This window comes from Gobius niger, assembly GCF_951799975.1.
Source record: "Gobius niger genome assembly, chromosome: 7".
Taxonomy (NCBI): domain Eukaryota; kingdom Metazoa; phylum Chordata; class Actinopteri; order Gobiiformes; family Gobiidae; genus Gobius; species Gobius niger.
In genome coordinates this window covers 23,671,941-23,684,255 of record NC_136858.1, presented here as the reverse complement: position 1 = coordinate 23,684,255, position 12,315 = coordinate 23,671,941, and the positions used below count along the sequence as shown (strand labels likewise).

The following is a 12,315-nucleotide window of genomic DNA, read 5'->3' as shown; positions in this document are numbered from 1 at the left end:
ACATTTTAGGTTTGAATTTTCAACATAGTATATTTTGGGCATGCTAAAGGGCAGGACTTATCCACTAGCAGAGAGGGAAGTGAGTCAGTTTTAATATGCAATATCCAGTGAAAGTCAAGGTTCAGTAAAGTTCAGCGGACAAAAACACAAACAACCTTATGACATCAGCAGCTGGAGGGCAAGCATTTTGAGATGGAAACAGACTGACTATGTGGCATGAGTCCTTTAAACTCGTTCTTGCATGTTCAAATCTTATGTAAATCTTTAATGCAGGCTTTAATGTTGTGACGTGTTAAATGCCTCGCAGCTTGTCAAGCAAGTGTTATGCTTTTCAATACTTATAATCATGCTATAATCTGTCATTAATCCAGCACAAACTGGAGGCTGGCCTTTTGGCTCTGGGGCAGTTCCAGCATGCTCTGGATGAACTGTTGGCCTGGATGAGCCACACAGAGGAGCTCCTGAACGAACAGAGGAAGACCGGAGGAGATCCCAAAGCCATGGAGATCGAGCTCGCCAAGCACAATGTATGAAGCACTATTTTTATTCTCATTAGAAGAAGTATGGTTGGATTATCTAACCAGCAGCAATAGTTAATCCCCAGTCAATAAACAAAAGAAAGTGGTACTACACGAGTAGTTTGCAAGCTTCTTTCTTCTTTACCATTTTGCAGGTTCTCCAAATAGATGTTTTGGCTCATCAGACCACAGTTGAGACGGTAAATAAAGCTGGTAATGAACTAGTGGCGTCCAGCGCAGGAGAAGAAGCTTCTGCCCTGCAGAGTAAGCTCGAGAACTTGAATCAGAGGTGGAAGATGATCCGCGAGAAGGCCGAGCAGAGGAAGCAACAACTACAAAGTTCTCTGCTCCAGGTATAAAACTACTGAGGGGTTGGGCTGCACAATGACCACCAAATTATCATAACTGCTATATTAGGTGATGCAATATTTATATCACAAGAATCCACAATATCAGTTGTTGTTTTTTTAAGAGCCTGTGTGAACCAGTGTGTCAAGTAATTAAGGCTTTGCCGTGTGCATGGAATTCTGTTTCAACCTCAGCATTATATTGTCAGATTGTTATATTGTCATGTTCAGTGGGGCTGAAACAACTAAGCGATTAATCGACAACTAATCAATTATTGAAATGGTTGACAACTATTGTCAAATTATTGGATTATTCAAGAGCGTCATAAAATGTTGCGAATGTTTCTCATACTATGCAATCTTAATATTGACATGAGGAAATGAGTAATAAAATACCTCAACTGTTTCACTTGACAGACAGGTATAGTGTGTGCTTAGTTTTCCAAGTCATATATTCATTCTTTATTTCAAATTATTGAATGATAAATTAATTTATTGAGTATAATGACTGGGACATCTTTCTCTGTGCCCCTAACAATGCGTCTGAGTGACACACTTTGTCCTGACTCAGGTTGTATTGTGTTGCAGGCTCAAGGTTTCCATGGAGAGATAGAAGATATGCAGCAGTGGCTCAAAGACACCGAGCGTCAGCTGTTAGCATCAAAGGCAGTGGGAGGCTTACCAGACACGGCCCGGGAGCAGCTTAACGCCCATCTGGTACGTTTTTAACAATATGAAAGGCTTCATGCAGATGGCAGCCTCGTAAGCAGACAACTATGTCTTTTCTGTGTTCAGACTCAAGTGTGAAAATCAAATGACATCGCTTAATACACAATGTCTATCAACTATGCATAAAAAAAAAAAAAAACTAAGTGTAATAAATGTAGGAATGTCTTTGCCTTTTGCGTTCATTCTTTCCTAATCACTTAAGCTGTGAGAGATTTTTCCAAAACAATAGGTGATGTTTAAAACATGTAAGATAATTATAAAGCCCGTCACACTTGATTTAAATACTGGCTCTATCAAAACCCCAACCCTAATGGGGTAAGGGTGAGGTCTCTGTTGCAAATGAGACAGTGGCAAACCTGGATCAATAAAGGAAAATAAAAAAAATAATGCACTTGATCACTAACAATGTGTCTCTATGCAGGAACTGTGCTCTGCCTTTGAGACAAAGGAGGAACTGTACCATGAGCTAATCAATAAGGGCCATCAGCTTCTGTCCGTGATGCCTGAGGGGCCAGACAGCAACACAGAACACGACCTCGCCAACCTCACAGAGAAATGGGAAAGTGTGACGGCTAAGATTGCTGATCGAAAGGTGAGAATATCTTAGATTGAAACGATACATCACAAAGCAAGTAATGTCTAAGTGCCCATACCACTGCTGAGAGCCACAGAATATGGTTACAGAGGAGCATGTTTGTTTTCTGAGTCGCTCTCAAACAACTGTGTTATATCTGCCAGGCCAATACATTTTTTTTTAGCTTTAACAAGACACTGAATATAGACAATTAAAATAGTTTAGCTCCAGATTTGGTGTGTTTTGCCTGTAACATTCCCTATTTAGGTTGGTCCTACTCCCAGGTATTGTCTGGTAAATCTTAGATCAGCTGCAGCTGGCCTGCTGCAATGTGACATTTGAACATTGTTATGAGCAAACTCTATTCCTCAAAAAGAGTGCATAGCCTTTGTGCAGTAAAATGGATCAAAGATGCATGTGAGCTGTAATTAAAACATTAGATTTGTAATGTCATTAACACTGAATTAGTGCCATGTAACAAGGCTGAACCACCCATCTTGGCTCTGGCAAACGGAAGTTGTCCAGTGCTGCTGTTTTCTCATTAAATTAAAACCTCATTACTTCCCCATTACCTTGTCCGGAGACATTAACCTCCTTTATTTAGAATGTGAATATTAACAGGTCATAGGTTACACATTCTTTTTGAATTAAATATTAAACATGATTTTTGAAATGATAATGACCTCTTTCTTACAGATTAAACTAGAGGAAGCTTTGACTCTGGCCACAGATTTTCACAACTCGCTGCAGGACTTCATAAACTGGCTCACTCAGGCCGAGCAGACTCTGAACATGGTGCCAACGGCATCACTCATTTTGGAGACAACATTGTTTCAGATAGATGAACACAAGGTACATCCTCAATCACAATAGTGTTGATTAAATGCAAAACAAGCAATGATTTTGATTTTGATTTTGATTTTGCTCAGATGTTTGTAACCGATGTAAACGCACATCGAGACCACATCATTGAACTGGACAAGAGTGGGACACAGCTCAAGTACTTTAGCCAGAAACAGGATGTGGTCCTAATAAAAAACCTGCTGCTCAGTGTACAAGGCCGCTGGGAGAAGCTGGTTCAGAAGTCTGTGGAGAGAGGCCGAGTTCTAGATGATGCAAGGAAAAGAGCTAAACAGGTACAACAATTTTAGCCAAGCACTATTTTTGCATCAAAAAACATTGACAACTGAACAATTTATCTCTCTATCAACCACCAGTTTCATGAAAGCTGGAACAAACTAATGGAGTGGCTTGAAGAGTCTGAGAAAAGTCTGGACTCAGAGGTGGAAATTGCTAATGAACCGGACAAAATCAAGATTCAGCTGGCTCAGCACAAGGTAACTGTGACAGAATATGATCTATTGCACCCATGTCTAGAGCTGTAGTTGGGCATATAAACAGTTGAGACTCTTCAATGGGTGTACACAGTGGAAGAGTCATGCCCTGGACACAGACTGTCCAGTCGTGTTGTAAAACTACATTGTGTTAATCCAATCCAGGCCATGAACAGATACAAATGTATTTAAGCAACCTAGCTTACTTTGGGATAGAATGACTCTTCACTTTGGACATTTTTGTTGTCACTAAATACTGTATCTTTAAAAATAATGTTTGCAAATATGATCCTTTCTTGATGCACATAATCTTACTTGTCATGCAGGACTTTCAAAAAGCTCTTGGAAGCAAACACTCTGTTTATGACACTACGTCTCGAACGGGCCGTGCCTTAAAAGACAAGACCTCCCTGCAGGACGATAATCAGAAACTAGACGACATGTTGAGTGAGCTCAGGGACAAATGGGACACTGTTTGTGGAAAGTCTGTTGAGAGGTAAGATGCTTTTGTTTTCTATTACAGTAATACACTTTTGGATTTACAAAACCAGACATTGGATCACACTCTGATCTGTGCTCCTAGACAAAACAAGCTGGAGGAGGCGCTCCTGTTCTCGGGCCAGTTCACAGACGCTCTGCAGGCTCTTATTGACTGGCTCTACAGAGTGGAGCCACAGCTGGCTGAGGACCAGCCCGTTCATGGAGACATAGACCTGGTGCTCAACCTGATCGACAGTCACAAGGTACACACGCACACAGACACACACACACCAAGCGACAGCATCTATTTATGAACTAAAAGGAGCCAGTCCAAGCTTTACAGAAGACACTGGGGATATGAAAGTAATCTTCTGTTTCAGGTTTTCCAGAAGGAGATGGGTAAAAGGACAGTCAGTGTTCAGGCGCTCAAACGTTCAGCGCGAGAGCTGGTGGACAGCAGCCATGACGACACTTCATGGGTCAAAGCTCAAATGCAGGAACTGAGCACACGATGGGACACTGTGTGCAATTTGTCAGTGTCCAAGCAGGCTCGGCTGGAGCAAGCACTATCTCAGGTAACACCAGATTCCAAACCCAATGAGACAACTCCAGACACAAGGCTCATGTGCTATGCATCTTTCAGGCAGAAGAGTTTCACTCCACGGTCCATATCCTGCTGGAGTGGCTGGCAGAGGCAGAGCAAAGCCTGCGCTTTCATGGCACTTTGCCTGATGATGAAGAAGCCCTGAGGGCCCTTATTGAGCAGCACAAGGTAAGACCTTCACGTGTTCTGGCATTTGCCTCAGTCAGTTCTTAGCTGCATTATATATAGAGATATAATGTGTCTTTTGCTGTACAGGACTGTATGAGAAAACTGGAGGAAAAGCGAATGTCCCTCAATAAAGCCACTGCTATGGGGGAGGCTATTCTGAGCATATGCCATCCTGACTCTATCACAACCATCAAACACTGGAACACCATCATCAAAGCCCGTTTTGAAGAGGTCAGTGTTGAAGGAAGTGACTACCATAAATCATCTGGAACAATTGTAATACATGCTGCAGTTCAATTACTTTAAATACTGACTATGGGTTGTAATATTGTGTGACAGGTGCAAGCCTGGAGCAGACAGTACCAGCAGCGACTGTCCACAGCCCTAACAGAGCAGTTAGCCACTTTGGATTTGCTGGACAATCTGTTGATATGGCTGCAATGGGCAGAAACAAGCCTCAACGACAAGGACAAAGAAACTCTGCCCGAAGAGATAGAGGACATAAAGAAGCTTATTGCAGAACATCAGGTAATCATACATTTTTCATTCAGTATTTTCAGAATCAATATTCTTCTAAGAACTTCCAGCTTGAATGGATTTTCACAAAACCATTGGCAAGTAAATGTGACATGTGTTAAATTGTTGTTTTACCCTGAAGGCATTCATGGAGGAAATGACCAGGAAGCAACCAGATGTGGATAAAATTACTAAGACACACAAGAGGAAGGCAACAATGGAGCTTCATGTCCAGTCGCAGATTCCAGTGCTGGAAAAGGGCAGAACAGGAAGTAAGTTCTCTATAATACCTATAAAAGGGTGTGTTCAGAGCCAGCTGGTCCAGTGTTAGTCACATTGAAGCACCTGGCATGATGTCAATGCATGTGACTGCAGCCTGCGGTTGTTTGGTGATGAAAGGAGATTATTTCTTGCTGAAGACTTTTCTTTTACTTACAGGAAAACGCTCTCCCACACAAACTATGTTCACATCAGCCACGCAGGCTCCTATTGAGACCAAGAACCCACAGGTTAACCTGCTGGTCAGCAAGTGGCAGCACGTCTGGCTGTTGGCTTTGGATAGAAGGAGGAAACTAAATGATGCTTTGGACAGACAAGAGGAGGTAACCTACCATCAGAACAGTATGACAAGAATGTTTATGTCTGCAAACCTGCTCCTTCAGAGTATACATGTCATGCATAATTATTATTTATGCAGCTGAAAGAATTTGCCAACTTTGACTTCGATGTGTGGAGGAAGCGCTACATGCGATGGATGAACCACAAAAAGTCCAGAGTCATGGATTTCTTCCGCCGCATGGACAAAGATCAAGACGGCAAAGTGACGCGGCAGGAGTTCATCGAGGGCATCCTGTCCTCCAGTGAGTCTCCAGGCTCTTGTGTGAGGAATCCAATCACTGACATGATCCTAACCATCTTATGTGTTTGTGTCAGGATTCCCCACCAGCCGACTGGAGATGAGTGCTGTGGCCGACATATTTGACAGAGATGGAGACGGCTACATAGACTACTATGAGTTTGTTGCAGCTCTTCATCCCAACAAAGACGCATACAAACCATTGACAGATGCAGATAAAATTGAAGATGAGGTAAAAAATAAGTCTGCACTGTGTGTGAAAATGTAGCATATGCATTGTGTTACTTCACTTTTTCCTTTTTAGGTTACACGTCAAGTTGCAAAATGCAAATGTCCAAAACGTTTCCAAGTCGAACAAATTGGGGCCAACAAATATCGGGTGAGCAGACTTCACTTCTAACCTTTTATTTGAAGTTACTGTCCTCCATATTGAGCAATTATGTCCACATTCATCACGAGTCTAATCTTTACCATTTCTGTTTCTCATATCACCAGTTTTACCTTGGAAACCAGGTACACAGCCCTTCTCCTTGTCTCCTTTTGTTTTGTCTTGTCAAGCTCCTCACTGGCCGTATTTGCTCTGCTGTTAACACTCTCAGCCCAGATTCCTGGCTGGTGTTTACAAACTGGAACTCAGAAGTAGAGAAAAAGTTTAATACAGTTTTGTTTGTTTTTGTTTTGTTTGTTTTTGTTTTTTCTTAAAGACTGGCCATTTTTCATCTCACTGAAAGTAGAAAGTAAAATAGTAGTTGAGATCTGCTTTTGAGTTTCAGAAAATGACGCTTTAATTTATTTTGACCCTTTTAAACACATGTTTTTTGATGGTCCATGGCACATTTATTCATCAGGGCCGTTTAACAAGTGCTTTCTGTGTGCTTGCCTCGCCTTTTATTGAGCTCAATATTGGTTGGCTAAGTTTCTTTTATCTTTATAGTTGGGCACTTCCAAAGCTACACTCTGTTACTTTTACTTTGCAAATGTTTAAAGCCTGCATGACGCAATTGTTGCAGCAAATGATTCATTTCTAATGAATGGGGTCACATGCTTTCTGAAGCTTGTAGCAGTAAGGCTGGTGGGAGATGTGAAGGATGGGATTGTGGCACCATAAAGATACATTTTAAGACCTGTATAACACAACATTGAACCCACGTAACTCTTTTGACAGTTTGGTCTCGTTCACTGCTTACATGACTCCATTATCGGCGATGAGACAATAGCAAACAGGGAAAATCACAATCATACCCCACACCTACACGTTGCAGTATTGGAAAGCTGTATACTGGTAACTTTTAAACTGGTTAATTTTAAAATGTTTCATGTTCATTTTTATAAAATCCATCACTGTAATGTGTAACTTAATCACCAAGTTCACCATTAAATCATATTAATGATAAAGCAATGCAGCATTTTTCGCTGTGTGAGCCATATTGAGTCAACAGGGGTCATCAGTGTATGGTCATGTTTGCGTGTTACTCCGTCATGAATTGCACAAACGATACAAACCATTGCTCATACTGTGTGTCGTCAGCTGCATTGAATCTGCATCACTGTCAATGCACCTGCACATTTGCCGTAATTGTAGACTGCTACACTGTGCTTCTGGACTGTGCTGGACTGCAGGAGACTGCTGTGATGTGTGTTTGACTGTGATGTGAAATGGCAGAAAGCATGCGGCTGTGATTATTGTTATTTAGCTAAACTTTTGTAACATCCAACTGGCTGACATCTGGCTTGACTCACCGCCTAGAAAACAGAAACTACCGTTCATCAAAGCCCTTCAAAATAATGCATTACCGCCCCCCAGTGGTTAAGTACATATAGTGCTAAAGATTTTCACAAAATAACCAACAACAAAATTGATAATGGTGATCTAAATTTATTCTAAAGTGTGGACAAAAACAGATTTGTAGTGCCACATACCAGAGAGAACACAAACAGATGCAAGTCACCTGGATTAAGCCTTCTATGTCTTCTTGTTTGATTTTTGATCGTGATACATTTGTGCTGTTGTGTAAAATGACCTACTGTCAGTCCAATCCTATGAAGCGCAAGGGCTTGATAAAAGTCATGCATTTACTGTGTGTTTTTGCTGTAGTTTGGAGACTCCCAGCAGCTGCGTCTGGTGCGCATCCTGCGCAGCACTGTCATGGTTCGTGTCGGAGGAGGCTGGATGGCTCTGGATGAGTTCCTGGTCAAGAATGACCCCTGCAGAGGTAAATTTATGACACAAACAAAGGTTTAACTCTTCTCTGACAACTGTTTTTAACTGCTATTTTAACGTTACTTTCAGTGTGACAGAACATTATTTAATAAGGCAAATGCAAATATTTGGTTTTAATGCTTTTTTGTACTTCATGTACTGTGCAGCGGATAGCTTCTTCTTCCCTGTAGCGTTCTACTTTTCCTACAAATCCCTAAAACTCTCTTGAACTGTATCGTTTCTTCTAGTTCATCACCACGGGAGCAAAATGTTACGCTCGGAATCAAACTCCTCAATTACTCAGTCTCCTATAGGTTGGCAAATCTCAAACTTTATCTCGCTCCACCATGAATCCACAAGTGGTATGTGTGCGTCGAGTGTGGCTGTTTGTGCTTTGGGGTGAACTGTTGCACTGTGTGTGACTCATGTTCATTCAATATCACATGGAGTTCCTGCATGATGCTTTGTCTCTGAGCATTTAGCATGTAGCGTGCGATGATCGGTCCAGCTTCTTTACAGGTGTTGCTTGACAATCATTCAAACAAACTAAATTAAAGTACAAATTAACAATAGTTTTTAAAATGAAAAAGTTTGTTTGACTCAAGTTTAGCTGCATGACCCTTGTTTTAAATGCAGTTTCTGTTTTGGGGCATTTGCTATTTGTAATTGAATCATTTGATGGATTTATTATTACTTAAGCTTTTAGAAGTGCTGTGTGCTACATCTTGGACAACCCCAAAATGTGTGTCCATTAAAAGAGCACATCTGTTTATTATTAATACAATAATGAACTTTGCTGGATTTAAAAGCTCCACCGCCACCTCATCATCATCACCATCACAGCCAGAATAGAATTTTTAATGTTTAATGTTCTTTGGCTCATATACTTGTTTGGATGTTTCCCAGCTAAAGGCCGGACCAACATTGAGCTGCGAGAGAAGTTCATCCTCCCTGAAGGCACCACTCAGGTCATGGCCAGTTTCCGCTACAGAGGACGCAGGTCTCGGCCGTCGTCCAGAGGCGCATCACCAAACAGATCTATGTCCAGTCAGAGCTGTCCCGCACATCAGCCTGTGACCGGGACAGCTAAGGTACAAGGCCTCCACAAACAAACTCATCTAATCATGTCTACACGATTATTTGTCTGTTTCATATAAGTATTTCATCATTTTGTTTTGCTTCATTGTGTTCATCTTGCTTTTTGATTTGAAAATCCATTGTGTGATTTGATTTGCCATTGTTTCCCAGACGCCCCAACACTTAACCCGCAATTATGATAAGCCATGGCTTACAAACAGCAAACCTTCCACTCCTCTTAAATCATCGGACTCCTCTGGGAGTTCACCTGCAGAGGTATAGTCAAGTGTGATGCAGTCTACTGTCGATCTACTATCTCACTGACCCAACTCAAACTTCTGACAAAAAACATTTGAACTCAAAACATTTCACCTACAATTTTTTTTCTTTTTTCATGCCATTGTCATGTTTTGGTTGGGTCTATTGCTTTTAACTCCATATTTGGCTAATTGGCTTTAACATTTTTCATTTTTCTGTGTCATAAATCATTGCATGCTGTATTTATTTTTGTATTATGTGTTTTATTATATTTTCTGGGCAAATGTACTTGAGAATGTGTGAGCCAACGGCTAATTTCTGCCATCATTGTGCATGGTAGACAAGAACGTTTTCTAATCTATATTTTCTTTTCACTAATTTTTGAGACAAATGTTGCTATGCAAGCGTTTATCTGCAATGTGCGTTTGTCTTTTACAGAATACTCCAGTTCAAGGCAGCAAGTTACGTCTCCCTGGGTACTTGTCAGGGAAAGGATTTCAGTCCAGTGAAGAGGGAACTCTCATAAATGCTGCAGTGCTAAAAGCACGTGCCCAGGCTGCAGGCGGTGAGTACAGCCAGAGAAATCGGACGTTCAAGTTATTGCAGTTTTTGTAAGACACAAAGTTCCACCAACTGACAGCACACATTTCTCAAAAACAGGACTCTGCTGTCAATACTTTCAACACAATTCATGGTTTGAGCACGGTTCCCAAAACTCTTGCACTCGTTTTTCAAAAGACTGGAAGGTGGACACAGAATTAGGACACTGCTCCAACACAATTCTCAAAACTAACACACAACTACTCAATTTATCTCCCATTTTGAGATAAAGCCAGTTCTCAAAAAGTAAATCTTAACAAACTGATCCTGATTGTATAGAGTGGTATATGTTATATATCAATATATATTGAGTAACTCTCAGCTCTCCCATGGGCCAATTACAACCTCGTGAGCGGCCAAGGTGGACCCGCACACCCCTGCATACATTTTTATTTTTAACCTGTGGAAGCATATTGCAATTGCAAAACAAGTTTTCATTCCAGAGGGTGTGCACTTTTGATCCAAGAGTGCAGTGCTTTGTGAACTGAGTGTGTCTGGAACAGCGTGTAATCAGTTGAGAAAAACTGTAGCAGTTGATCAAAATGTCTTTATACAGAGTTCAAGAAAAACTCAAGCCGACCTGGAAGTAAAGCAGGAAGCAGAGGCAGCAGCCGCAGAGGAAGCGACGCTTCAGACTTTGACATCTCTGATATTCAGTCCGTCTGTTCAGAAGCTTCAGAGACAGTGGGCGACTCGAGCCGAGTAACGCCCCGATCTACTCATCGTCAACCGGGGGCGAAACCCTCCAAGATCCCCACTCCCCAGAAGAGAAGCACTCCCACGAGTAAACTAGCAAAGTCCTCAAAACGATAGGCTTTGATAATGAATGACAAGAACTTAACTGCATCCAAACGTGAAACCGACACTGGAAAAACTGATACTTAAAGACTGCAAACAAGTTGAGTGTTATTTAAACTGTTGCAAAGATGTAAATTATTCTGTTAAGAGGCAATATGTTTTAATATTAAGTGCAAATGAAAAGATTATGGCCTTTGTTTTTGGTTGTATGTATTTTTATTTTTGTGAAAAAGCCAGATTGTTTTTAAGGTATTTTATTTTATTGATACCCTGTAGAGGTTTGATGGAGGCTAGAGAAACGAAGACTTAACTATTGTTTGTACACTAATGAAGGCAATGTGAGAATAGTGCTCTGAGAGTTACTGAATGTACTGTATTTATGTATACGCTCATATGTGACTGAGTGGTGCATTATCGAACCATTCAAGGCATCGCAGTTAACTGTTTAAGTGCTTTGCTAAACTGCCAACACGTATTTATGAATAATGCAATATAACTACACATTAAACACTGCAAAAAACCTAAACCCAGTTAAAACTAGTCACATACTCCCTGTAACCACCGCGCTTCATGTCCTGTCAGCAGCTGCCGCCCCATTCAGTGTGGCCTGGGACACTTTATTTAACATTCTGTGTGCATCAATTTGTCAGTGTATTTTTAATTTCGGTAGAACTGAAATTGTTCTTGTAAAATTAATTTGTAATAAATTGCTTGCACCAAGCTACCACAGAAACCCAGCAGCACGTGTGTCCTTTGATTTTATTGCTAATGTCATTTTAGTGGATGTTACTATAGCATTTTGGTTTTGCCTTGAGTAACGATTGTTGGCTGATTTTACTAAGTTTCATCAACTTGAAGAAGCAATTTGAAATCTGTCTTTATTAGACTTGATACAATCCCTAACCTTGCCTTTTTATTTTCAAGAGGCCAGTGCCCCTGATCATTATTACACTACATTGTGTTTTCAATCATTTGCAGCACTGGTTGGACCGGAGCATGGATGGATATGGAGAGAGAGGCCGGTGCACTCTGGTGGTATGTTTGCAGAGGATCTGGAGTTTAGCTGTGACATATTACACCTGTCTCTTAGTGGGGCTCTCTGGATACTGAAACATTGCACACAATGAAAATGTGTCAGTTACCCGGAGCCAAAAAGTTATTCATTTTTCTAATTCATTTTTTTATTTAACACACAATGTCAGATTTGAAGCTGACGTTTTTAATTTAAAAAAGGACGCAATGCAGTTATTCGTAAC

The 12,315-nt window shown here is 41.0% G+C and overlaps 1 protein-coding gene across 1 annotated transcript in view; it reads left to right on the top strand.

Annotated features, from left to right (window-relative positions):
* The window catches only part of dst (dystonin), a gene marked incomplete at its 5' end in the record, with an annotated part of 80,626 nt that extends 68,840 nt beyond the window's left edge, over nucleotides 1-11,786 (top strand). Inside the window, 26 exons of the mRNA XM_079560118.1 lie at nucleotides 372-527; nucleotides 674-871; nucleotides 1,454-1,582; nucleotides 2,016-2,186; nucleotides 2,865-3,020; nucleotides 3,098-3,304; nucleotides 3,386-3,505; nucleotides 3,829-3,998; nucleotides 4,086-4,245; nucleotides 4,363-4,557; nucleotides 4,626-4,754; nucleotides 4,842-4,985; nucleotides 5,094-5,282; nucleotides 5,413-5,542; nucleotides 5,709-5,872; nucleotides 5,968-6,130; nucleotides 6,204-6,358; nucleotides 6,431-6,505; nucleotides 6,622-6,639; nucleotides 7,292-7,408; nucleotides 8,222-8,339; nucleotides 8,575-8,688; nucleotides 9,233-9,417; nucleotides 9,575-9,679; nucleotides 10,100-10,226; nucleotides 10,818-11,786. Coding sequence (XP_079416244.1) covers nucleotides 372-527; nucleotides 674-871; nucleotides 1,454-1,582; nucleotides 2,016-2,186; nucleotides 2,865-3,020; nucleotides 3,098-3,304; nucleotides 3,386-3,505; nucleotides 3,829-3,998; nucleotides 4,086-4,245; nucleotides 4,363-4,557; nucleotides 4,626-4,754; nucleotides 4,842-4,985; nucleotides 5,094-5,282; nucleotides 5,413-5,542; nucleotides 5,709-5,872; nucleotides 5,968-6,130; nucleotides 6,204-6,358; nucleotides 6,431-6,505; nucleotides 6,622-6,639; nucleotides 7,292-7,408; nucleotides 8,222-8,339; nucleotides 8,575-8,688; nucleotides 9,233-9,417; nucleotides 9,575-9,679; nucleotides 10,100-10,226; nucleotides 10,818-11,074 — 3,852 coding nt within the window. The 3' untranslated portion in view covers nucleotides 11,075-11,786. The remainder of the gene's footprint in view (nucleotides 1-371; nucleotides 528-673; nucleotides 872-1,453; nucleotides 1,583-2,015; nucleotides 2,187-2,864; nucleotides 3,021-3,097; nucleotides 3,305-3,385; nucleotides 3,506-3,828; nucleotides 3,999-4,085; nucleotides 4,246-4,362; nucleotides 4,558-4,625; nucleotides 4,755-4,841; nucleotides 4,986-5,093; nucleotides 5,283-5,412; nucleotides 5,543-5,708; nucleotides 5,873-5,967; nucleotides 6,131-6,203; nucleotides 6,359-6,430; nucleotides 6,506-6,621; nucleotides 6,640-7,291; nucleotides 7,409-8,221; nucleotides 8,340-8,574; nucleotides 8,689-9,232; nucleotides 9,418-9,574; nucleotides 9,680-10,099; nucleotides 10,227-10,817) is intronic.
* Nucleotides 11,787-12,315: the final 529 nt, after the last annotated feature.